Source organism: Glycine soja, chromosome 13, assembly GCF_004193775.1.
Source record: "Glycine soja cultivar W05 chromosome 13, ASM419377v2, whole genome shotgun sequence".
NCBI lineage: Eukaryota > Viridiplantae > Streptophyta > Magnoliopsida > Fabales > Fabaceae > Glycine > Glycine soja.
The window spans coordinates 24124808-24151852 of NC_041014.1; the positions used below are offsets into that span (position 1 = coordinate 24124808).

Sequence of the window (27045 nt, forward strand, 5' to 3'; positions counted from 1 at the left end):
GGTGTGTTTGCATGCCAGTTATCAATGTAGTGCATCAGGTCATTAAATTGGGAGTGGATAAAATAGTGGCATAACAGGTTCACTTTGAATAATGCTATTATTAGCGAATGCATACAAGTTAGAACATTATGTAATTAAATGACCAATACTACTAAAGTAATCAATTCATCTTCAAAATTCTCAATGTATTTATTATAAAATTTTATGAAAAATCTATAAAATAATTAGTGGGGACAAGGATATAATTGGTAAAAAAAATATAAATATTTTTTTCTAAAATTGACACTAAAAAATAAACGGTGGGAGTATAATTTTGTGAGAGTTAAACAATCAATATGTCAATGTACAATTCAAAATCCTTTGGTAGATTATTTGTCATTATAACATTATTTTCTCATTTGAAGTTAGAGAACAAAGACAAGTTTGTGAGAACTTCAATGACAAGAACAAAATATTGACAATCGTCTCAAGACATAAAATGTTGCATTATGTCACATTAATAATATTGACCATAATGGATATGGAGATTGTGATGATTAGGAGACTATAATGTTGATAGAAAAACAAGAATAAAAATATGCATTTGTTGTGGAAAAAAAAAACTAGTCATATAATGATGTGCTATTAAAACATATATTTTTCTTAATTTCAAGTTCATTCATCCTAATTTCAAGTTTATTCATCCTAATTTCATACTATTAATTATAATAATTACTTTTTAACTTAAGGAATTTTAAGTTGTCTTTCAACATCTCATCTTATTATATTACAACAACTCATGCACAATCCATATTCTTATAAATTTAAAATTTCACAAATATTCAAAACAAATAGATATTATTTAGAAATGTTTAGAAATGTTTGTAAACTAAATTCTTAAAATTCCTTATCTCTTGGGTCTAATTTGGCCCAAGGACAAAGATGAATTAATCCTAAGCCCAGATAGTCTTTACTAGATAAAGTTATCACAAAATGATTGAAATATTGAATATAATTATGTTAGCCTTATAAAATCATGAAAAAAGTCTTGCCTTACTTTTAATATCTTGCATTTGTTATCAACAATGCTTGCAAATATGATGTACAAACTTTTAAAAAAACTCCCTAAATTGAAACTTTACTTCCTTAAACATGTCTTTTGTTTCATTCTCAAATTAATGTTGTGCTAAAGTGAGAGAGGTTTGTGACGACACTCATTTGTCTCCATTATGTTATAATCTTCTTCCTATTGAGATATATTAATCTTCATCCATAAAATGTATATTTGATATCTTCATTAAAAACAAACACAACTTATTGAGTCAAAATCGCTTACGCAAAGTTCATTGAAATAAGATAAAACAAACTTATAAAAATACCATACACCTCTTGTATTTCAAAAATACCCTTGCTATAAGCTGGTTCAATATGAGAGTTTTGTCAAAACAATCTTATTAAAATGTTATGTTTTATTTTATTGATAAACTTTAGTTGATAAATTATTTATTTGTATATATCTCATTATGTTTTGTTGAGATTTGCAGCATATTTCAAATTTCGAATAAGTTAATGTTTTTATTTAGAAAATATGTATTTTTATCATTTTCTCATATAATAAAAAATAACAGGTGATAAGATAAAAAAATAAGATTAAAAATTAAATTACAACAATTTTATTTTATTAAACTTGTATGATGATTAATAGCTCCCAACAATTTTATATATCACTTTTATGATGATTAATAGCTCCCAACAATTTTATTTTATTAAACTTGTACCAAATATGACTTTTCATATTTTCAAGACTATGTTTAGAAAAATAAATAAATAGAAAAGAGTGAGAAAAATTTTCCAAATGACAAATTTATGTATATAATAACTTATTTGTAATTCTACTAAAAAGATATAGAAATTATATGATATAATAATAGTTTATTTCTATCATTTTTCATTTCCATAAAGTTAGAGTGATGATATATTTAATGTTATCGACTAAATTAATTAATTTATTTAATTCTAATAAATTTGTTGATTGAATCTTAAAAAAAAATCAAAGAAAATAATATCATATGATTGCTAACTTTTCCCACAAAGAAGAAAGAAACTAACTTTGCAACTCTTAATATTGTCTTCCAATCCCCCCTTTTCTTTAGCATCATTACAAGTAGAATTGATCACTTGGGTCTAGATCCATGGGTAGCCTCCTAAGCCACATATGGATTACATATTTTGAGTCCACATATTTTGAGCCCATTTAAATTATGGGCTTTGTAGCCGTTCCATTTAAGTTGCAGGGTTTAACGGCCTTTGATTGCAGACTCCACGGACAACCAACAAGTTTTTTATGTGTTATTTTAAAAAAATATATATTTTGTGGTTCAGTAAAAGTAACATAAAAATAGAAACTAGACAAATAAAATAAAAGAATTACGATCATTTTACTTGAAATTAGACAATTGTTTTTATAAAAGTTAAAAATAGGTTAAATTTCAGATTTTAATTTTAAAAAAAAAATTGCAGATGCAGACCCATCTGTTTAACTGTGGTCCAGAAAAAAAAATGTATAATATTTACAACCCTCTATATGGGAGAAGTGGGGGAGGTGGATGTAGAGTTGCTATCAATCACTAAGTCATTGAAAAAAGAAGTCAATTTTCTAGCCTGGTAGTGGTGACTTACTCCTACGCCTTGAAAAGAATGAGCTATGTGTAACATGAAACTAGGGGTGGGTAAGTGGGTCGGCCCGCCCCACGTGAGGCCCGCCTGCATAAGCCCGCATTGGCAGCGGACCGGGCCAGTCCGCCCCGCTTTTTACACGGACCAAATAAATTGGTCCGCCCCCATCTCGGGGACCCCGCTGGTCAAACTGACAAGTCCACGAGCCTAATTTTAAAAGAATTTCAATTTTAATAAAAATACAATACAATCAAATTAAGTTCAATACAGATGTAAATAAAATATCAATAATTAGTCAATTACATCAATAAAATAAATAATGTCTTAACAAAAGAAAATTCAAGCAATAAATCTAAAATATGAAATTTAAACATCTCCAACAACAAATGATTCCATGTTTGAAGTAACTTGAGTCTTCTCCATCTCCACATTTAAGAGTACAACGACAATGAATCAGCCCCAACAAAACTAGGATAAAAACAAATTCTAGAGAGAGAAGAGACGTATTTTGCATGGTGGCGCGGTAGTGGGCCGAGGCTGTGCCGCTGTGGTGTGTCGGCGTGACTGTGTGAGTGTGAATCGCATTTTGTTTTTCTTGTAAGGGAAAGAGTCGTATGACTTACACGCGTGCGTGAATGCGTGCATGCTATAATGATAACCGCTAAATATGATGTGAGTTATTTTTTATAATAAAAATATATTGAAATATCTTTAAAAATATTTATTTAACAATTATTTTTAGCTTAAATAATATGAATTGATTTTTTTATTATTTATGGCTTGCAGACATGAAAATGATAGATTAAAAAAAAGATCAAGAAAATATAAAAAAGAAAGATTTTTAGCATGTTGTCACTTATCTTTTTTTATCTTAATATTTTATTTCTGTTATTTTTTATTTTTCTTATCTTATCCTTTTTTATCTTTATCATCTTTTAATTTACATTTTTTATTTTTATTTTTAAATCTTTATCTTATCTAATATATTTCTCTATCTGTTATTTTAAAAGAAAAGTTTAAAGTGAAAAAGAAAAAGATCAAACCTAATATAATTGCGTCAGGGTCACACAAATCAAACCTAATGTGGGATGCGGGCAACCCGCGGACTCCAGAGGTTAAACCCACATAGTCCGCGGGTTAAGCGGGACAGACCCAAAAATATGACATAACCATGAACCAAAAATTGGTCCATAACCTGTGCGGATCGTGACTCCGCGGACCGGTCTATGAACCTGGGCCCATTTACCCACCCCTACTTGAAATCAATAGGAAAGAGAAAAAAAAAATACAATATTTAAAGTAGAATAACTCTTAATTTTGAGAGAGATATTTTGGTACGCGTATATATAAAAATTAAGTAATAAATATTGTATGCCATATTAAATAAAAAATTAATTATTTAATAAATAAAATAATAAAACTGATGCAAATATTTTTACCGAAATTCAAAAGGAGCATTCAATTACGTTTGGGAAAATATTTTTTTGAAAAAAAAATGTAAATGAAGCTTCAAATGATATATAAATCTACAATAAGTTAATTTAAACACACAAAACATGATTTTTAATTCTTAAAACGTATCGATCTTATGCACCAAAAAAAATATTAAGCTTCATTTTAAATGATAAATTTATATTTTGGAATAATATTGTGAATTTGTGAACACGTAATAGTTAATTTTAACAAATTTCATTTTATCTTTTACATTGAAGCTTGTTGAAGCTTGCAGTTAAAAGCCTTACCCATTTTCATTACTCATAACTCGTTTCATGACATAAAAATGTAAAATTTAATGGATCAAAAATAAGATTAAACTTTTTTAAATTAACATTTATTTTTTAATTTTTAAAATAATATAAAAATAAATATTTTAGTTTTCTATTTTAATTTTTTTAAAATGTGTTCCTTTTTTAATATTTTTAGACATCGATGGACTATATCAAAATTTTCGTTCTTTTAAGAATTAAATTATAATCAATTTATAGATTTAGAGATTAAAATGATTATCTATCTCACATAAATTATTAAAATATAAACCAGTATATTTTAAAATATATTTTTTTTTAAAAATAAATAATTTAGATGAATTAGATTTTAAAAACTCACCTGAGCCAAAAACATGTCTTAAAGACTCATGACTATTAAAAGGTACTTTAAAAATCAATAAGATCCTCATTTTTTATTGTTAAAATTGAACTCAGGTCTTTGGAAAATATTAGGTAACCAAACTTTGTTGGTAAAATCAATTTTATAAAATAAATTTACACGTGCTTCCCACGCAAACATAAAAAAAAAAAAATACAAATGAATAGCAAGGGGTGACATTGATTTTTCAGAAGTCAAGTTTAGTTGGCATGGCATGAGCAATAGCAAACCAATAAAGAAGCTTTGCTAAGTGGCGACAATGATTACAACCCCTTCTTCTGTTCTCTTATTACTTTCTTCATCATCACGAGGTTCGTTTCGTAAATAAACACATAGTCATTTCACCTTCTTATAAATACCAGTATGATATGATTACTAACTTTTTCCTGCAGGCAGAAGAAAATAAACTAAAACTTTGGAACCCAAATGATGTCTTCCGAATCTGTTCTTCCTCTCCCCGAAAATCCCATCATTGTGAGCATAGTTACTTAATTACCTACCATTTTCATTCTCATAATAATTCCTCTCAATTGGATTTGTGATGTGCTATTTGGCAGGTGGGGTTTGGTGGGGTTGGAGTCGATTTTCTTGCAGTAGTGCCATCTTTTCCTAAACCCGACTCCAAGATCAGAACCACTGAATTCACGGTTTTTCCTTCTCTAGCTTCTACTCTCAGATTTTTTTTTTCATAACCTTTCAATTTATCATGAAAAGAGATCCATGCCATTTGAAATTTTGTGAAATACAATAAAAAAATAAATAAAATCTAAGAAAAAAATTATGTCCATTCACTTCTTTCTTCTTTATTCTACTACTATTGTTATTACTATTATTGATATTGTTCAACACCTCATGTCCACATGTCTGAGATAATTTTGAGCACTTTGGAAACATACATGAATCATCATTAATTAAAATCTACGACGTGGTTTTAGGTTCTGGGTCCATGTACCTTTTGACGTTGACTTCAACCTTAATTAAAAAACCATGTAACCAACTCTAACCACTCACTTTCGGTCCAGTTGGCCACCATTTTTTCTTTTCTTTTATCACTAAAATGAAATAGAGGAAGTAATTTGATCTTTGTTTATTTAAAATAATAATATAATCTTGTGTACAATTAATCATAGTAGGGCTAATTTTAATTTAATCATAGTGCTCCTGTTAACTTTGTATTATTATAATATTATTATGGATGGATAAGCATTATCATTCTTACGTGAGTAACGCCATTTCTATATAATTTTTTTCCTAATTTTCCCTTCTAACCCGGGCAAATTCCCAGTGGACATTTTTTTCCTCAAAACATGAAAAAATAATTATTTTTTTTTTAATTTTGAAAATTATTGTTCTAGAATAATCACTTCCTAACAATGGTGAAGTTATGTGCTAATTAGGGTGATTAATGTTTGTTTTTAATTTTTGGTTTGGCAGGTCCAAGGTGGTGGAAATAATGGAAATACTATGACATGTGCTGCCCGTTTGGGCTTAAAGCCAAGAATAATTTCTAAGGTTTCTTGTTAATTTGTTTAGCACCAGTTCTATGATAATGTACTTAACCTCATGGTTGTGGCTAATTTCTTACGATTATGCAATTTGAATTCACTAGGTTTCAAATGATGGTCCAGGTAAGACTATGCTGGAGGAACTAGAAGCTGAAGGGGTGGATACCTCTTTTTTTGTGGTATGTATATGAATATATGTGTCAATTTAATTTAATTTTTTTTTTAGTCTGAAGAGCTTAGAGTTACAAGCACGTGGAGATTCTTCCTCCTACAAATGCAAAAAAGGGAAGGAAAAAAACTATAAAAAAATAGTTTAGTAAAAGCAAATCACATTTGTCTTTTAAACCTTGTAATATATATATATATATATATTATAAATCTTATGAAATGCAATTTTACTAGTTTTGACCATAGATTTTGATTATGTGATTAAGATTAACTCTTCTAATGCTTTGTGCTTTATATGTGTAGTTGAATCATAACAAAATACTCCTATTTTTTGTTGCTTAACTTGCTACTAAGCGCTCACAAGTCCAATCTCTATTTTTTTGTGGTGATCTTCATTGATTATTTTTCCATTTGTTTCTAGGTCTCGAAGGAAGGGACTTCACCATTTAGCTACATCATCGTTGACAACCAATCGTATGTGTCATTGCTTAAGTGTTTTTACAATTATGTCTATCTTGGCTAAGTTCTTTCCGTTTACTTACTTAATGGGCTTTGTAAAATGAAAATATTGAGTATTGACAATGACATTTGTATAAGGGCAAAACTGCAATGCAATTCTTTAACTACAGTTGGTGTTATTTTCTAATCAGAACTTAGCCAGATTTAATCTGCATAATACAAATTTGCCATAAAAGTCATGTGGATTAGGTAAAACTCTAATTTTGATTAGAGAACAACACTAAAAACACCTAAAGAACCATTTAAGATTTGTCCTTTATCTAAATTTCTTTAGATGTAGTAATAAAACCAGATAAAAGTTGCCAGGTTGGCAGTAACACCCACCACAGTCTTGTTTGTTTATATATATGCAAGTTAATTTTGTACATTACGGAGAACATTTGCAAGAACATGATTGGAATACTGTAGAATGAATGTTATTTATGTGATCTATCTTCATATGCAAATTTCTTGCCTGATGAATTGCCATGCCTAACCTAAAACGATTTAAATGACTCCTTGTACCTGAATTGTTCAGATGTGCAAATGATTAATCCTAGAACTTTGAACATTCAGGAAAACAAGGACTTGTATATTCACTCCAGGATATCCTGAAATGGTCCCTCAAGATCTTTCACGAGCCAATTTGTTATCTGCACTGGATGGAGCAAGAGTGGTCTATTTTGATGCAAGGATGCCTGACAATGCTCTTGTCATCGCTCAAGAGGTGATTACATCTTAGTTGTTACCTAGTTTGAGTAATGCAAAGGTTCCATATAGAATTATTATCATTAGATTTGTGTTTACTCAAATTTCTGAGATTGCTATCAATACTTGTTCTTAAAGAGGTTGCTAATTCAAATGCTAGTAGTGGTTGAAGGTAACAGATCATAAGCCTCATAATTAGGACAGAAAACTCCATACCCCTTTTCTGTACAAAGTATTGCTGAAAAAGACTGAATTACCTATAAATGAATCATTACTTGATTTACAAATATTGTCCTTAATGTGATTGCTTTTGATATTTGAAGAGAAAGCCTTCTGATGAAACATAAGCTAGTTTAATTATATTTTTCCCTTTCAGGCATTTCACCAGAATATATCTATCTTAATTGATGCGGAAAGGCCTAGGGAAGGATTGAATGACCTCCTGAGTTTGGCTGATTATGTTGTATGTTCAGAAAAATTTCCACAGGCAAGTAACTCATACTATATCACAAAGTAAACTACTAGAGAATATCATAAGCACTTGGGACCTGTGAGTCCTCTATCAGGTTGCAGTTATATTGTATTATTCTTAGATTCCAAGTTTCCACCATTTCATCAGTGAAATATGAAATGTATTTTGCAAATTCAAAATTGTAGCTTTGTCTTGTAGCCAGAAGAATGATCTGGGAAAACTATTTGCATCTTATAATAAAAATGGAAATATGTAATAATGAATTTGTTCTATCTAACATGTGAAAGGACCTCCTTCTAGAGTGGAGGAGGGGACTTGCTTTAGGACACATCACACATGCATTGCATCATAAAGAATAAAAACAAGAGGATTCTGTCATATGCATGGTGTATGCATCTCACTTTTCCAGAGAGGACTGCCCCTCAAGACACCCATGCCTAGCTATTACTTCCCCAACCACCCCACACATAGCATCTATGTTATACACATACCTGCATCCCACATTTAGAGATATCACATTGGTGTTCTCTCTCTTTATCCTTCCTCATGGTGGATTGTGATTAGCATTTAGCAATGTGTCTTGACATATTTCAGAACCCATGTCAGAACAAGTGCATAAGATTAGGGAGAATTCCTAAATATCAAGTCAAACTAAGATGTATAACAAGGAGCAGATAAATGAAAACTGGTAAATCAGATCACATAACACATAATTAGCCATGTAACTGGACAATGGTTGACCAGATGTATGACTTGATTATAACATGTCACTAACCATTTCCTTCCAAGTCTAACACGTGGGCGATTTTAAGGGGCCGTTTACTTTGAGAAAATGTTTTGTATTTTATTTTCACTTTTATTTACAAATCAGACACTTTATTTTTTTATTTGTTTCCTGATTTCAAAGATTTGTAAAGGAAACAATGAAACTAGCTTTTTCATTGTTTTTAGGAATTCTTTCCTAATTTCATTTTTTTCAATTTTAAAGTTGAATGTTTGAACACTATTTTTTTCCTTGTATGGTTCTCTCTTCTGTTTGGTTGAACTGTTTCTTTTTGATATTTCTTCAACATAAATTCTATTTATGTTTGTGACTAACAATTTGACAGGCCTGGACAGAGGCATCATCCATTCCAAGAGCACTAGTTTCAATTATTTTAAGATTGCCAAGACTTAAATTTGCGATTGTAACTTTGGGAAAAGATGGCTGCATAATGCTTGAGAAATGTGTGGATGATGGTAAAAATACTTTTTCCCCTCTTGTTTTAGCCTTATCAAGTTGGATTCATATGCAAAAGTAGGCAGAAACTGCAGCATCTGGATAAATATTTTTTTTCTTTTTTACATTTAATATCCTAAGTAGCAATTTAATTTCTGGCAGAGGGTTCTCACATAGAAGAAATGGATGTAGACAGCTGTTTTGTATCATTAACAACGAGAAAGGAAGATAGCACAGCCATGCCAACTTGCATACCCTCAGTAATAACCTAACATTTATTGTTATAACTCTAGAGTAAGCTCTGATTGTGCAATATCTTCTCTTATTTCTTTTGTTTTATTTTTAGAGTGGGAGTGGGATGGATGTTCTACCATATTTATTACCTTCCATTGGACCCTTTCTGGGACATGGACTGAGCTGCTTCTAATAGTCTGCCATATGAAACATTACTAGTACTGGTACATAATCATCAGTTACACTAGACTTATTGCCATTGATAGTGGCATGTGAATCTGTTGTATCCAATGGTACTATAATTAGTCAAATTGTAATATAAACATGTTTTTAGGTATAAATTGTCTACAAACAAAAAAGAATCATATTTTAAAGTCCCTAACATGGAAGAATTTTAATTTAGGTTATTACTCTTGGGGCAAGATAACATTGGTTAACTACACACTATTCAAGGAAAACTGATACTTTTGCCATGGATATATAGTATATATTTAATGTGATTGTGTACAACTTATCTTGATTGTGGAAAGAGAGTTGATCCTTAGGCAATCAAGACAAGTCTAGACCAACACTGCTTTACATCCTGATCACAGTTTAAAAAAATCTTGACTCTCGACTGAGGAATACCCGGGTTCACCCAAAAAGAAACAATCTTGCATTGTATGAATTGAGTTTAAAAATTTCTAAACCCATAAGACAATTTTTCATATTCCAATTTAGGGTTTCTGGTTAAACAATGTCTGGTTGCATTATATTCATGTAAAATTCCACTTGGATTGATCTTTTTGCTTAACCTTCCCAGCCTGTTACAAAATTAAGAGCCGAAGGGATAGAAGAATCTGTGTGTGGGAGGTTATATTATGGGACATCTGAAAAGATTCCACCATCAGAGCTTGTTGATACAACTGGTGCTGGGGATGCATTTGTTGGAGCTGTTTTATATTGTACGTGCAACCTCTTCATAAAACCTTTGCACATGCAAGTTAGAATTTTCTGATTTTCCACTGGACATATTCTACCCTATCTCACAGATATGGACTTACATTGTTTACTACAATTCCATTGTGTCCATCATTTCTAGTCTTACTACTTTTTCTTTGATCATTTTACTGATGAACTGCCTTGTTAGTTTTGCTCATTTGATGCTACAATTTCAAAATTTACTTAGTAGTTATTTTATTTGCAGCAATCTGTGCCAACTTATCACTAGAGAAAATGTTGCCATTTGCTTCTTATGTGGTAAGCAAAAAACAAGATGGCGTAATTTGGATTTATAATCAATTTTAGACATACAAAAGGTTGTTACACAAATGCGCAGAATTAAAGAAACACTTTTAGTCTTATTGTTTTTTATACTTTTCTAGAGGCAATTTAATTGGAAACTTAGGTGCTACATATAAACGTATTTTTTGTTTGCTTTTGATGCTAATTACAGGCAGCTGCCAATTGTAGAGCTCTTGGAGCTCGCAGAGGTCTTCCATACCGCACTAACCCACGCCTGGCATCCTTTACTGAGTAGAGTCCTAAATTGTTCATCAAAATTTCCAGTGTAGTATGCAAGAAACAAGGCTTCAGCATACAAATTGTGCTGTTGAATCCCAGTTTATAATTAATCATTTAGCCCAAATGATTGTATTTTTATGTTTTTAGTAGCTAATTGTATAATTTGAGTGTGATAGATTTGTAGGACAACATGTTAGTTGTTGGGAAAAATTACCCAAATTTTCTTTGAATCAGATTTTGTAAAAGGCTAAATAAATGTTGAATAACAACAAACACAGTTGATAAGAGAGTTCAGCCAATTATACATATGTTTTATGGTTGCCAATGAAGAGATAGTGAAGATCAATGTGTTTTGTTCTAGAATGAAATGTCGAATTCTTTGCTGAATGTATCGCACTCTGATTATCACTATACAAAAACACTCTTCACCTAGATGAATCTTAGCTCCATTAACAATGCTTATGTTACTGCTACATACTCAACCTCCAAAGCGTATAAAGCAATGTTCTTTTGTATTGTTGACATCCAACTATCAGTTGTAGTTCTCCGACAATTAAATGTAATAAATGGTACTTTCACTTCTAAAGTCTGCACTTACATTGCCTTGTAGTTTTAATTCTCTTTTACCAAAGTACAAACAGTTCTTCTCTGTAATGCCTTGTAGATACTCAAAATTCATTTGCCTGCTTCATAATGAGCTTTACATAGATTTAACATAAATTTGCTAACAACTAGATTTGGCCTTGTATAGAACCGAAGCCATGAATTCTGTTCCTTCATCTGTCTGAGGGGGTTGATCCTTGGATAAACAAAAATGACTGGCCAAAGGTGTGCAGATTGGCTTGGCATCTCCCATGTTGAATCTTTGCAAAATATGGTTGTTATACTCTATTTTAGATAATTGCAAAATCCCTCTTTCCTTATCTCTAGTGATTTGCATTCCAAGAATCTTCTTTGTTGGACTCGTGTCCTTCGTTTCAAATTCTCTTGAAAATTGTCCCTTCAAACTTTTGATCTTGTCCATGTTTGAACAATCTACTAAAGTATCGTCGACATAAAGTAGCAACATACTGCCTCGATCCCTTTATATAAGATTTGTTAAACTAATTCACACTTTTAAGAAAGTTGATTAATTTAGTTAATAACATTAAATTTGTTAACAATTTGTATTATTTTGCCAAAATTACTCTTGAAATTACATCTTCTTCAATTCTTATAATAGAGAATGAACTTATCTTATTAATTTAAAGTAATATTTTTATTCTAAAATAATTAAGAATATTTGAATAAAAAATTAATTAATAAAAGAGATAACTTAAAATAATCGTATAAAAAGAAATAAATAAATTTAAAAAACTCATTATGAGCTTCATAATAATCCATACACATACATAAAAGTTGAGTTCTGATACAAGGTGCTAACATCATGGAACAATTTCTGACTATGTAACACTGCTACAAAAATCTTTATGGCGATGACAAATCTTTACAAAAAAAATTGATATCAAGTAATATTTACTCATATCTCTCTCAGCATGTTTATTTTTTAAGAAAATTGATATCTAGTAATATTTAACGATTCAAATCTGATACTGATACTCACGTGGCTGGACATGCCTTAGGTTGCTGATGACAGTCAAGGTAGGAGTATATTAGATGAGCTACAAGCCGATGGTGTAGATACATCCTTTATTGTGGTAATTTTTTTAAGACTGTTCTGTTTGTAATTTGTAATCTTCATCAAGGGCTTTGCATATGAGCAACATTTTGATTCCGTGATGAATGGTCATTAGCATCTTTTAACTCTTCACCTGATTGTGTTTGTATGTGTATGTATACATTTTTTTTTTTAATTTCAATGCTATTGGCTCTCTCAATGTTCTCTTTAAACTCCCCCACTAGCTACTAATTGTAATTTCCTCTAGTGTCCTCAGTTAAATGTTAACAAACAAGTTAATGATTTATTTTGTCGAGATTTGGATTTTGCAATTAAAAGCAGTTAGTGGGGGTTGTGAATAGACTATTGAGAGGGCATCTGCCCTAACTATAGTTATTTAATACATTTTTTTGTGGATGTGTTCCCTGTTATTTGCAGGTGTCTAAGGAGGGAATTTCACCATTTACATATATTATTGTGGACAACCAAACGTAATGGTCATTGGCTTACATATGGTTACACAAACTTGACTTTTCTACAGAGTATATTCATGATCTAAATGGCAAGAGGGGGGAAAGAGCATGAGTTGGGTAGATCTAGTGAACTGAAGCTGCAAACTTTGCAGTTTTATATGTCTATTGTCTATAACTTGCCTTGTCTCCATTTTCTTGTGTTTATCATATTTAGACACTTGACAATTACCTAGACTTGTTTCAACCAACCATCAATGCATGAATTAGCAGAAATATCGTTCATTAGTTGTAAGAATACAACCAAAACTATGTGCTATAATTGTTCATAAAATATTGAGATCTTCAAGCATTTCCTCCAGGGAGACTGTTGGTAATTTCAGTAGTAACTTGACTCATTTTAAGTGTAATTTTTCAGGAAGACCCGTACTTGTATACATACTGCAGGATATCCTCCAATGATACCAGACGACCTGTCAAAGTCAAGTTTATTATCTGCATTAGATGGAGTGAAAATTGCTTATTTTGATGGGAGTTTACCTGATACTGCTCTAGTTGTTGCCCAAGAGGTTATCATCTATACAATTTACTTGCAACTCTGATGCAAACTATAAGGCCTAGTTGTATTTCATAGTTGAAGCTACAATAAGCAAAATAGAAGTTGGAAGCTTGAAGCATGCAAAATTTCAAAGAAGCATACACTGATTGAATTTAAAAAGGGAGAATTTAGAAAAAATAAATAAATTTAGAGAGAGCTTTTATGTGCGTAATTTTTACTAGTTTTGTGAATGCTGCTAGTAGCTTTAATGTAATTTCCCTTGGTGTCTTTTTCACATTCTTTTTTTTTTCCTATCCATTTTCTCCTGCTTGTAAAGGGTTGGGGATGAGAAAAGAGAGTTTTCTCTTAAGGGAAGTAAAAACATCTTATACTTTTTCAGTGCAGGCAGTTAGAAAGAATACACCCATCTTAATTGATGCAGAAAGGCCAAGGGAAGGGTTAGACGATCTCCTGAAGTTAGCTGATTATGTTGTATGCTCAGCAAATTTTCCAGCAGTAAGTGCGTTGTTTTCTCTGAAAGTACTGTTGTAACAAGTGTATAATACAAGAGGTTCTCTCATCAACCTTCTTTTCATGTTCAGAAATATTGAATTGATTTTAACAGTCCACTTTTCTGTTCCGTAAATCAGTATGTATTATTTTAACAGTCCACTTTTTTGTAATATGTAATATGTTTACCTGCATGTCAGCACATGTAGTATTTCAGTTATCTTATTTATAAGCTATATTCTTTTTGTGATGGAAAGGGCCCATTCCTTTCCTGATACCAGTAGTGCATATCTTTTCTCATCAAATGTTGCTATAACTTTATTTGACATATTTTTCCCATGTATTTCACTGAAACCTTATTTTTACTCTATTCTGTGGGTTGAATTTATTTTAAGCATCATTAAATGCACACATACTTTTTGCTGCTGACATTCATGGACAAAGGCATCAACTATTCCACAAGCACTTGTTTCTATGCTTTTAATGTTGCCCAACATAAAATTCGTGATTGTAACTTTGGGGAAAGATGGTTGTATAATGCTGGAGAGAAGTGTTGATGATACGTATAGATGATAGTGAGCATATTAGTCACTATGTTTTATTTGTTTTTCATGTTAACAAAGTTTCATTTACCGTGCCTTTCTGGCAGCAGGTCCTTCCATGGAAGAAGTGGATGTAGACAGCTCATTGGAATCATTGGAGTTAAAAAGGAATATGAGTGTATCCATTCCAACCTGCATATCATCAGTAATGTCAAACCCTAAATCATTTTTCTTCTGTTTTGGTGTAGCGGAGATGAGGATGTTGCGGTGGATGTGTGGTAAGATTCAACAGGATAAAATTAGAAACGAAGCTATTAGAGAGAGGGTTGGAGTAGCGCCTATTGTAGAGAAGATGGTGGAAAATAGACTTAGGTGGTTTGGGCATGTAGAGAGAAGACCGGTAGACTCTGTAGTGAGGAGAGTAGACCAGATGAAGAGAAGACAAACAATTCGAGGCAGAGGAAGACCCAAAAAGACTATAAGAGAGGTTATATAAAAGGATCTCGAAATTAATGGTTTGGATAGAAGTATGGTACTTGATAGAACATTATGGCGGAAGTTGATCCATGTAGCCGACCCCACCTAGTGGGATAAGGCGTGGTTGTTGTTGTTGGTATTACTAAAGTCTAACACCAAGCTTTATGACAATGTGTGGGGTAGGCTACTTGGATCAATTGTTTTTTATCGGCAAATGTTAATTGTTAGTATGGTTAGTTTTTTAGATCAATTGATGTCGTTGGGCTATATCAAACACCCAGCTTATAGTTAGAGAAATGTTAGCAACACACTTTTTTAAACATACTTATCATTGGCTAAAATTTATTGGAAATGACAAATTTGTGTGGATGTTACTCCTTATTTAATGAGCCTTCAGTCATGATTTTGTAGTTTTCAATTAATTTTAACTAATAGTAGAGAGTTGCTCCTTTAAGTTCTAGAAAAGGGATTGTAACTTGAAAAAAATTACATGCTTATTTGGGATTTTGTTCTACTTTTCAGTCATATTCCCCCCCGTCCCTTTAATTCACCCAGTCAATTGCAAAATTGAAGGCAGAGGGGATAGGAACAGTAGCGGGAAGTTATATGTTGAAACAGCTGAGAGTATTCCACCATTAGAGCTTGTTGATACCACTGGTGCTGGCGATGCATTTATTGGAGCTGTTATCTATGGTAAATGCAACAGCTTTGCTCTATCTTTTCCTTATGGTCTTTTGAAAGTCTGTGATATCAAAATGTGCAACTTGCACAGAAACTTCTACATGTCTTATGTTTAAAATATGGATGAAATCTGTTCCGTGCTTTCTTTCAGCTATCTGTGCCAAGATTACACCAGAGACAATGATATCCTTTGCTGCTAATGTGGTATGTGGTTTTGTATTCAAGTATCATCACACACACATATATAATGTGGTATGTGACATGCCTTATTTTGTACTTCCATTAGGAAAATGTAAATGTATTGAATATTTTGAAGTGAAGTATATTGTGATAATTGTATTGAATAATTTTGTTTTGCCTAAAAATCAATCCAAATGAAACCCTTAGCATTGAGAGAAAGGGTTAGGTACAAGAGCTTATGCATTTGAATTCATTTCAGGCAGGTGCCAAGTGCAGGGATCTAGGAGCACGAAGTGGTCTTCCTTACCGTGCAGATCCACGCATAGCATCCTTTGTATTGGAGAAGTTGATTAGTTCAGCTTAACATAGTAATAATAGATAGCTGAATCCTGTTCTTCTCCAGTGGGATATTCAACTGAGTTGTTCAGTAGAGTTAATGATCTTTGACAGTTAAATTTTTTTGGCTTTTACATATTTGATTTTTTCAGTTGAAGTGAGGGAGGGAATGGATATTATCTGCTTTCAGTTTTTACTTTGCTTTAGGTTGTTGATTTCCTATCACGGATTACCATGAAATCAAGAGTGTTGTATTTCGGTGCTATGGGAGAAGATCAAAGTTTAAATACAAAAATAAATTTTAAAAGGCTGTTACCAGCAACTTTATTTGGTGAGTAAAAAATTTAGAAAGGTGGAAATTGAAGTCCAATCCACCTTTATACGATATGTAAATAATTATAATCAAACATATTTAACGTATGCCAAAAAGTGTGACAAAGATTAACAAATAATAATAAAAACACAAAACCTTAATATTTATAAGAATAATAAAATAATTTTTTACAAGTAAAAAGAATAAAAATAATATATAAATTAAATATTACAAATAAAGAATAATAAAATTAAAAAATCTAAAAAATAAATTATGTAAGTTTATAGCTTGGACTTAAGCCTTTTTTTATATGTAATAGAAATTAAAATCATATATATATATATATATATAAACAATACATTAGTTAATTTTAATTATTTAAAAGGAGTTTGGCTAAAAATAATATTAAATAAGCAACATGCTTATAAGTAGCATAAAATTAAGAGAACCGACAAATCAAATGAATAAATTAGCAAGAAGCTACAGCTTTCTAGCTTTTTATTTTTTTTTATCATTATGACATTTCTATCACTTTTTACATTCGGGATTTAAAAAAACAAAGTTTTATAACTAGTTTTGATATTAAACCATAACCGGTTTTAACTTGATTTATGCCAATGGAAATTTCTGATGTCATCATATACATCATAAAATGAATATTCAATATATAAAAAGTTCATACAATCCGATGGCAAATTTGCTTTCAGTGGCAATGATCCCATTGAGGTGCAAAAAAGTACCACATTCGAATATCACATTTGAAGTCCATCACCAAGAGCTATTCCTTAAATAACAACCATAGTTGGAACATGAACACAGCATGAACAGATAGACACAAAATATATCACAAATGTTGTTGTTGCCTGTAATGATCACAATTTACAGGCTTTCACAGTTATCCACTCTATAATATGTGATTTCCATTAAATAGCAACTATGATTAAATTGCATCACTGAATCAAATTTCGTACAATTTTACATTAAAGTGTCAATGAAGCATCATTTATAGTCATCTCTAAGTCTTCTCAATAGTTGACTTCTTCTTTAGGGATGGTTACTTTACATTCATAGAAATTATTAGGTATGTATGGTTAATTTCAAACGGTCAAAATGTGATTTCTCCCTCTCCAGAGGTAAGGTGAACTGAAACTATAAACACAAGGAAAGACCCTAAAAAAGTGCAGTAAGATTACTTAATCTCTCCATATATAAGAGATGAAAATACAATCACCAGTAGAGTTGCAAAGAGAAATCATAAAACTATTATGTCCCACCACTAATCTCTCCCTCTTCTTTAGGGATAAAGGAGTGATTTTGTAAAATTTGGGCATTCAACTTCAATACTAGTTTTAAATTTGTATTGATTGCACTTCAATAATGGTGAGTGGCATAAACAAGAGCAGTACGTATTTCTTCAATAAAGTTTCGTACTCATAATGGTGAGTGGCATAATGTTTCGTACTCAAGCTTGATCATAAGATAAGAGCACTCCAAGTCCTCACAATATTTCTTCTTACCTACACTCAGACAAACTACAAGTGGAAGCCAAAAAAATAATAATAAGAGGGAAACACCATAGTTTATGCACCTAAACCAGAACCTTAAATGCAATGCAAAAAATGCTGGAGTTCAAAACCGTTATGAAGTTTTGTACAAATACTGAATCTGCATGAGTGTATCTAGAGTAATGATAGAATGATAACAGTATTTGTACAAAACTTCATAACGGTTTTGAAGTTCATATGGATTTTTAATGTGACATAGTTTACATATCATTTATACACAATTGATGATGATTAGATAACATTCAGTAATGCCAACAAAGGTGTACAGCAGAATTATCCTATCAGATATTATGTTCAAAGAGATAGTTTCAGTTGTGAATGCTCAAAGAAGTTTATTTACATTAAAATGAGTCGTTTTACATTTGAGTTCTAATGCTGAAACGTTGCATAGCTCAGTTTTTTTTATTATCTAAGGAATTTTGCAATTGAAGAAAAATCGTTTTACTTCCTTCAAACAAGAATTTTACAAATGAATAAAATTCACATATGAGTAACTTCAATGAGAACTTACATTGGATTTGCAGATTGTCTATTATCATGAAGTGATGCTGTTATCAACGTATCATAAGCACAATATAAAAAGTCAACCAAAAAATATCCCTTTAATAAGCAAATCATGCACGCTTGTTCAGCCAAAAATGCTGTCAAATATCTACATTCTGCACAATTAGCAAAGAACAAGCTCAACTTCTATCATGTATAAAGATAACCTACTTTCTCAAAAAAAAAATCTGAGTGGCCACCAATCGTTAGCCAACAAATATGTCCCCCAAAAGATTTTATTTCTCACCAAATAATTAGCAATAATAATAGACCAAAATACAACAAGCAGCAATAAGTAGGCATCAAACTTTCATTACACTATAACTTTAATAAAAAACCTTTTCAAATAACTTCCAACTAGGACTTAGCAGGGACAAAAGAACAGGAGTAACATTCATTATAAGAAAACACTAATATAAACTACCCTCAAACTGCAAAACAGAATCCAGTTTCTGATGTGTTGGATGATCCCACAAAAACATCATAATCATAAACAAATACATTCCGAGTTCAAAAAGTCACTCCACCCTAAAGTATAATAAGCTCAACAAATCACAGGTTTTTCATCAAAGGCCTCTCTTACTTCCAATAAGTCAGGGCAAAATCTTTTTGCAAGAATTTCAACCTGCTCAGCAAATGACTTCCCCCCATGCTCTCCAATATATTGGACCATTTGGTTCCACCGTTTTCTACATACATCACCAGGCCTATGCTCAAGCAGATTGTCCCAATCTACCTCCTCCATGCAGCAAGCATCCAAAGTAAATAAAGCATTTACCAGGCGATAGTCATCAGTATCACTCCATACACCATTGGCAACCATAGGCGACGTTAATTTATCATACCACTTTTTGCAGCAGAGCACACTGGATCTAGTGGTCAATTTGTCACCAATTGCCTCCCAACCAATATTATCTCGCAGCATACCATGTTTTGATTTTCTATAATCCTGTGAAGCTCTCACACGTAGATCCAGGTTTACTAAATCAAATAAATTTTGATACTCCTCTTGGGTCCATCGTCCTTGGTTTGTGTTGGTTAATTTTATTCTACGCCATGCATCCTTTACATGAAATCGATGTTTGCCCAATGCTTCAGCTACTGATTTCCAATCAGATCCATGTTGCTCCTTGACCTTCCGTAAAAATTCATACTCTTCAGGTGTCCACTTACGATCCTCACCCCTTTCAAACAAAATATGAGCACGAGTATACACACTAACATAAGGCCTCTGAGGTAAGGCTGCTCCAATTTCCTTCCAACAATCTCTAATTTCAGGATGAGATTTGCAATGGAGAACCATATCTAGACCTTCATCTCCCAAACCATGAGACTCTATATAATCAAAAACAGCCAACTTAATTTTCTCATCTTCCTCTGGTGTAAACCTTTTCCCACGGATTAAGCCATCACAACAAACATCCACTTGATCCGAAAAAGTTACACGTTTGGGTTTGGATGATCCACTGTGTGCAGGATTAGGAGATTCACCAGTATCTGCCTTGGCGTTCTTCTTTGTCTCCATCTTCTTGCTTTGATCATCAACTTCATTTACATCACCTTCATTGCTATTGAACTCACTATTCTCCTTATTTTTGCTTTTATCACGCAGTTTCTTCTTCTTCATCTTCTTACCTTGACCATCATCTTCTCCTTCATTGTTTTCAAACTCATTATACTCCTTATCTTTGCTTTCTTCACTCAGTTTTTTCTTCTTCCTCTTCTTACCTAGGTCATCATCTCCCCCTTCATTGCTTTCAAACTCATTATAATCCTTACTTTTGCTTTCTTCACTCAGTTTTTTCTTCTTCCTCTTCTTTTCCTCCTTCTTGTATTGATTGTCATCTTTGTCTTCATTGCTTTTAAATTCATTGTAACCCTCATGTCGGTTTTCTGCATCTGATTTCTTCTGCTTCATCATCTGCTTGCTATTGAACTCACAATTCTCCTTACTTTTGCTTTTGTCACACAGTTTCTTCTTCTTCATCTTCTTACCTTTGCCATCATCTCCACCATCATTGCTTTCAAACTCATTATACTCTTTACTTTTACTTTCTTCACTCAGTTTCTTCTTCTTCTTCTTTTTCTTCTTCTTCTTCTTCTCCTCCTCCTCCTCCTCCTTCTTGTATTGGCCATCATCTTTATCTTCATTACTTTTAAATTCATTGTGATCCACATGTTGGTTTTCTGCACTCAATTTCTTCTTCATCATCAGCTTGCCTTGGTCATCATCTTTACCTTTGTTGCTTTTTAACCTATTATCCTTCATCATTTTCTTGCTTGGTTTTGAAAAAACCAATTCTTGGATTCCATTTAATGAAGAATCATCTTTTTTTCTTTTCTTCATCTTGCTTTCTTGGTTGTCATCCAAGAACTGCACTTCTTTATCATCAGCAACATTAATATTCATTACTTCATCTTTTCTCCCCTTTTTCTTGGCTTTCTCATCCATGTCTGAGAAAAGAATGAAAACAACAGATTAATCAACTTTATTAACATTGCTTAATGTGCTACTGTTTAGATAAAAGTATAAAAGAATTGCATCAAGAACTCACATTCGGAAAGTTCTTAATTTTGGTAAAGCTTTTCATCCACCTGCATATAGAATTATTCATATGCGGTAAAGGGATTTTCACTATACCACATCCCCTGGAATTTTCAAATCTGAAATAATTTAAAATTTATTGCAAAAAGATTGGCTGAATGATGTGGCAAGGAAAATAATGCCTTTGAGAAGATTAGGTTACTTCAGATCCAACATTAACATCCCTAACGCGTTATCTTATTCACATTTTTCAGAGTATGTCACGGGCAACAATTAAAAGGAAGCAGTAAATCATAAAATAAAAAATAAATAAGAGAAGAAACAACAGAGCATGAAATAAAAGCAAAAATAAATCTGCTATGTTCTTTCGTGAAACTAAAAAAACCATGAAAGCAGAAAAGTAAGCTATGGAGTCTGAACGCATAAACAGAAACGCACCTCGAACAGACCCCGGAAACTTTGATGAAGGACGTCGAGTAAACTCCAGAACTAGAAGAGGGAACGCCGGAATCGGAAGAGGGGGTGCCAGAAGATGGAACGTGTCTCCTCGCGAGTCGCGACGGTGATGGCTGAGCAGCGATTAGGAAGGAAACTGACACAAAAGGATTTAGGGTTTCATTGTGAGGCGTGAGCAAGAGACTCGTAGAGTATAGTGACAGCTGAGAAGCCGAGCATTCGAGGGTAGGCATGGAAAATAAATATATATTTTGATCTTATGAATACGAGTATTATTTAAATTATTTAAACTTTAAAATGATGATATAGTGATTAATTTCTTTCGATTTCAAACAAAATACATAAAATTCAAATGAGATGTGAATTTCTACTTCAAATAAAATATTAATAAAAAAACAAATTATAAAGAATATATTATTAACTCAAAATGAGTTTAAGATTTAAAAGTAAAGTAGCATTTTATTTTATATGTTACACAAAATAAATATTTACTTTTATATGAATATCAATTTTGATCTTATGAAAATGAGTATTATTCAAATTATTTAAAATATAAAAATTGACAAATTAAAATGATGATAAAACGGTGGGATTAATTTCTTTCAATTTCAAATAAAACACTTAAAATCTAAATGAGATATGCATTTCTACTTCAAATAAAATATTAGTAAAAATATATGTTAAAAAAATTATAAAGAATATATTATTAACTCAAAATGAGTTTAATATTTAAAAGTAAAGTAGTATTTTTTTATTTTGTACGTTGCACAAAATAAATATTTACTTTTATATAACTAAAATGTATAATAAATAAATAATTTTAAATAAATTATATTATAATAAAAATTTACAATAAATAAATATATTTGAATATAAAAATTATATTTTAAAATTAAGATTACCAATTTGTGATGCAAAGTTATTTTTAACTATTTATATTTTATTTTGAAAAAAATAATGAAATTCTAAAATGAAAATAAAATATTATAATTCACTCTTTAATCGTTTTCTTCTCGCCCACAATTCATATATATTACTTTTAATCTTTCATTTTGTTATTTAATCATTCAATCACTAAGATTTTCGTCCATATAAGTAGATGATGTTTTTCTCTTTTTCTACTATGATTCCAACGTTTTTGTTCTTCATCTCTTTGTTCTTATATAGCACTTTTTTTTTTCTTTTGGTAGGATTTTAGTTTTGTAATAGTATTATTATATAGAATATTTTGTTATGTAGATTGTGATTTTAGGTTTATTCTTTTGGATCAAATTTCTTCCGGTGATTTAATAATTGCTAAGTCATACAAATATGTTGGGCTAGTTCTAGGCTTTTTCAATTTTTTCTTCATAATGGTCGTGTCTACTTGGTCAGTATTATTAGTTTTACTTTCAATTCATTCTTCAAATGTTCAATCCTCCGGTCTGTTTTCTAATGAAAAAAATTATATGAAACATTTTGACATTATCCAAGCTTTTAAAATGACATTTTTTCAGTTACCATTTTATAAAACCAATGTAACAAAATTTGGTACCATGCTTCACTTATCTCATCCATGTAGTTCCACGCATAGACAAAAAAAAAAAAGGTGATTACTAATAATTGGAATGAAATGATCGAAAATGCATTCAATAAATTCACTATTTCAAAAATTAGAACAAATTGTGCAACAAATGGACAGTGTTAGCCGTTAGGCCTTCTTCTTTTTGGATTTGAGCATCACGAATCCAATAAATATGCACAAGAGGCAAAGAAGTGCCACACCAGCTGAAACTGGTATCATAATGGCATACTCTTGGGGTAAGAAGTACTTGTGCGCAAAGTGATCATCATCCACAAATGGCTGAAACACCACAAGATCAATAATAAAATGCAATTAGCAAGTTAACACTGGAAAACCACATTTCATTTAAAATACTGGGAAAGATACTGACCAGGATGATAACCCAGAAAGTATAATAGGTAAATATTGATAAGCTGATAAAGGATAACAGAAATCCAACAGCTCTGTCTGCTAATTCCATTTTGATGCTTAATGCTTATGTTCTCACTTCCTGTTGACAATGAAAGACACAAATGATTGCTCCCATTCACAATATTAGATAGTATAAACAAACATCAACACTAATCCGCAAACTCAATAGTAACCATCAACAACATAATGTTAATGTTCTGCACAAATATATGCTTCAATCTCTACAACAAGTTAGAAGGAATTCAAACCTTATAATTGAATTCTGTGGTGTTCTTCACTGTTTTACACACCAAATCGAGAAGCCTGTGGGTACAAGCTAAGTTTGAAAAGGAATAGAATTTCAGATTCACCAAATTTGATATAACATGCTAGTCAAGAGTCAAGACCTTACAATTAAATTGGATTTTATCTCACGAGTTGTTTGGATGGAAAAAAAAATGTAAAAGTGATGTTTTGGAGCAAAAAACCACTGAAGACTTCTGACAGCAAATGCTTGGATTAAAAAAAATAAAATTTTATCCATGATGAAAATTTAAAAAATAATTTGCAATCACAAGAGCCATGTTATGTATATCTGCATCACAAGGTTCTCACATATCTGCATCAGAACCAAATAGATTATGCAAACAGTTTGTGCTAACTCTCAATGTGAATCCAGCAAGGTCATGTCTTGCATGCTCAGTGAACCAACAGAGTCCCAACCATACCTTCCTTTTAGGCATTTTCATATCAACAAACACCCAATAAATAAAACAGCAGCTAGGAGCTTCTATTTATCCAACCTTTCCAACCACCAAATTACCCTCTTTCCTAGCTGTTTGTTGATGGGAAAACAAGCCTACAACTATTGCATGGTAGACAAAAATAGCCTTGTTATTTGTCAGGCTATAAAAAATTATTGCGTTTGATTCTCTCTTTGTCAAATAGAGCAAGTAAAAGAAAGAGGGGTGAACATGCTTCAATATTGTACAAGATAATGAAGATATAGAGACCCTTGTTTAATTGGAAGCAGAATCACCCACTATAGCCTGAGAATATCTTGGTTCCTTGTAATACTGTTTCTCAGCCTAACATTTTGGTACTCACGCTAAAGCTAGCCAATACAAGTAATATTAGTGACAACTACCCATTCAAAATCTGGCAATCTCACAGAAGCTAACTGATCCTATATAAAATCTAGCAATCAGATTTCATTCCTAGAACATAAGGTCAATTAAAATGCAATCAAGTGTAAACATGAATTAATTAACAAATTAAAATTTAACCCTGGAATCAGATCTTCAAAAAAAGAAAAACCCTAGAATCAGATAGTATATGTGATCCAATCTCACCTCTTCTGACCCTGCCTGCCCAACTCTGCAAACACCAAGATCCTTGAGGCCCAAATTTAGGGTTGCTGAACACTGGAGGTTCTCAAATTCACATCACAACCACCAAACACTGGACGCGGATCCTCTACTGCAGCCGCGCCTCCAGCCCTCTCCAACCAGTTTATTTTGGGCCCTTGGATCTTCATATACGGATAGGATTAGAGGTTTTCTTTTTGGAAGCCGGATTAGAGGTTATTATAAAATTAATTATATTAAAAGCCAACGTTACTTAAATGGCTAGACTAGTCTCGTTTCACTGTGGTTTGGAATTAATATTATATTCATGGGAATGTACACAATCTTTTTAGTATGAATGCCTAATATCATAAATATTTCGATAAAAAATCAATAATTTTTTTTGTGTTAATAAGTTTAATATAAGGTTATAATAATAATTTGTGATTCAACTTTTAAATATATTTTTTTCATCTCTTTTAACATTAATTTTTCAGATATTATTTTTTTTCTTTCTTGTAAACATTAAATTATTAAACCCTTTTTCTCTCATAAACATTAAATTAGAATATATATTTATTTTAAAAAATATTAAGTGCGTCTGATTCAGATTTATTAAAAAATAATAATAATAGTTGTTATCTTTAAATGAATTTGAAAATAACTATTTTCCAATAGTAAATTACATTGTTTCTATGTTTTTTCAACCAAATTGTTGCTCTCTTTGAGCCACATAACATGGAATTCTTGTCAATGGGAATATTCAAATACTATTATTTTAGAACAAGACATATGTGTAAGCACCTTGTTGCAGGAAGCAAAGCTTGAGCCCTGAGATCAAAGTAGTTTGGCCCATTTGATTTGGAGTCAGGTAAGGTGACGGGCGGAGGAAATTGCTTCCTGCACCTACAAAATTGCTTTATGTACCTTTTTAATCTTTTGGAAAGTCTAATCTAGAATGTAATTTTACACTATGGGCTAGTCTTTCCAGAATTCAGAATATAAATGTTTACATTCTAAAATGACTAATCTAGAATATAAATTACATTCCATATTAGGGTGCAAGAAGCAATTGTAGCGACCCAAAATTCCACTTATTGTGCATGAAAAAAGATAAAACAATAATTTTGTAAGGCAATAGTTACTAATACTCTCCCTTTTGTATGATTTTTTAATCAAAATATCTTGTGTTCCAGAAACTAATACACTCCCCTTACCAAATGGTAATTATGTAAACAGGGGTTGGCTTGGGCGAAGGGAATTCTGGAAATCATCATGCCTTCAAACCTTCATAGACAAAGCATGGAAACATGTATAGACGAAGTGTGATTTGGTTTTGCATAATTCTAGTTTTTTGTCTCGGGATGGTAATAGAGGAGTCTTGTGAATAATTCGTATTGACATGGTTCATATGATTAAAGTACGTGGTTTGGGTGATTTGATGATAGGGTCTCGTATTATGATGTGTGGGATGTGGCTTGTTATATATATGTTGGTGGATTCTAAAAAGGATGATTTATGTTAGATTTTTGTGGCAGTAGATTCGAGTTGCTGGATTTGTAATTGCATGGCTCTTATTGTTGTGATCAATGATTATGTTTTATTACTGATAGGAGGTATTATATGTTCCTATGTAGTGGTTATATGTTTGTGTATAACGAGAAAAAGGAAAAGAATCCAAAATAGGATTTTTTTTTTTTTTTGTCTTGTTCTAATAAATCAAGATTTTGTATTCCCCTACTCCAATTTGGTTGTCTAGTGGTAATGTGATATACAAAATATAGGTTCAAATTGGGGTAAGATGTGAAAAATGACAAAGTCTGCA

At 31.6% G+C, this 27045-nt stretch overlaps 3 protein-coding genes and 1 pseudogene across 9 annotated transcripts; 2 read left to right on the forward strand and 2 right to left on the reverse strand.

Annotated features, from left to right (window-relative positions):
- Nucleotides 1-4974: 4974 nt before the first annotated feature.
- On the forward strand, nt 4975-11496 carry LOC114382825 (ribokinase-like). 3 transcript variants are annotated; one of them, XM_028342464.1, is made up of 13 exons: nt 4975-5111; nt 5193-5274; nt 5358-5447; nt 6235-6312; nt 6410-6484; nt 6895-6947; nt 7548-7698; nt 8056-8166; nt 9261-9390; nt 9533-9630; nt 10407-10548; nt 10791-10902; nt 11040-11155. In XM_028342464.1, the coding sequence occupies exons 2-12, from the start codon at nt 5227-5229 to the stop codon at nt 10889-10891; spliced, it is 1077 nt and encodes a 358-aa protein (XP_028198265.1). In that variant the 5' UTR covers nt 4975-5111; nt 5193-5226; the 3' UTR covers nt 10892-10902; nt 11040-11155. The 3 variants fall into 3 exon arrangements, with proteins under 3 accessions (XP_028198265.1, XP_028198266.1, XP_028198264.1); XM_028342463.1 differs by having other exon boundaries at nt 4976-5111; nt 10791-10843; nt 11040-11496; XM_028342465.1 differs by lacking the exon at nt 10791-10902 and having other exon boundaries at nt 11040-11496.
- A 425-nt stretch (nt 11497-11921) lies between these two features.
- Nucleotides 11922-16761, forward strand: LOC114381729 (annotated as a pseudogene).
- Nucleotides 16762-19141: 2380 nt separating this feature from the next.
- LOC114382741 (RNA polymerase I termination factor) lies at nt 19142-22152 on the reverse strand. Of its 4 annotated transcripts, none has more exons than XM_028342332.1 (3): nt 21903-22152; nt 21475-21514; nt 19142-21373 (listed from the first exon to the last, which is right to left on the reverse strand). In XM_028342332.1, exon 3 carries the CDS (start codon nt 21369-21371, stop codon nt 19464-19466), a length of 1908 nt encoding a protein of 635 aa, XP_028198133.1. In that variant the 5' UTR covers nt 21372-21373; nt 21475-21514; nt 21903-22152; the 3' UTR covers nt 19142-19463. The 4 variants fall into 4 exon arrangements, with proteins under 4 accessions (XP_028198133.1, XP_028198134.1, XP_028198135.1 ...); XM_028342333.1 differs by having other exon boundaries at nt 21475-21568; XM_028342334.1 differs by having other exon boundaries at nt 21475-21583.
- A 1347-nt stretch (nt 22153-23499) lies between these two features.
- Nucleotides 23500-25385, reverse strand: LOC114382742 (dolichol-phosphate mannose synthase subunit 2-like). 2 transcript variants are annotated; one of them, XM_028342336.1, is made up of 4 exons: nt 25227-25385; nt 24144-24211; nt 23855-23974; nt 23500-23763 (listed from the first exon to the last, which is right to left on the reverse strand). In XM_028342336.1, the coding sequence occupies exons 3-4, from the start codon at nt 23942-23944 to the stop codon at nt 23611-23613; spliced, it is 243 nt and encodes an 80-aa protein (XP_028198137.1). In that variant the 5' UTR covers nt 23945-23974; nt 24144-24211; nt 25227-25385; the 3' UTR covers nt 23500-23610. The 2 variants fall into 2 exon arrangements, with proteins under 2 accessions (XP_028198137.1, XP_028198136.1); XM_028342335.1 differs by lacking the exon at nt 24144-24211 and having other exon boundaries at nt 25227-25383.
- Nucleotides 25386-27045: the final 1660 nt, after the last annotated feature.

Coding starts and splice junctions, on each gene's coding strand:
- LOC114382825 (XM_028342463.1), top strand. CDS start 5,227: ATGATGTCTTCCGAATCTGTTCTTCCTCTCCCCGAAAATCCCATCATT. Junction 8,167..9,260: donor GTTCAGAAAAATTTCCACAG/GCAAGTAACTCA, acceptor ACAATTTGACAG/GCCTGGACAGAGGCATCATC. Junction 10,549..10,790: donor TGTTGGAGCTGTTTTATATT/GTACGTGCAACC, acceptor TTTTATTTGCAG/CAATCTGTGCCAACTTATCA.
- LOC114382741 (XM_028342331.1), bottom strand. CDS start 21,371: ATGGATGAGAAAGCCAAGAAAAAGGGGAGAAAAGATGAAGTAATGAAT.
- LOC114382742 (XM_028342336.1), bottom strand. CDS start 23,944: ATGGAATTAGCAGACAGAGCTGTTGGATTTCTGTTATCCTTTATCAGC. Junction 23,764..23,854: donor CTTTCTGGGTTATCATCCTG/GTCAGTATCTTT, acceptor GTGGTGTTTCAG/CCATTTGTGGATGATGATCA.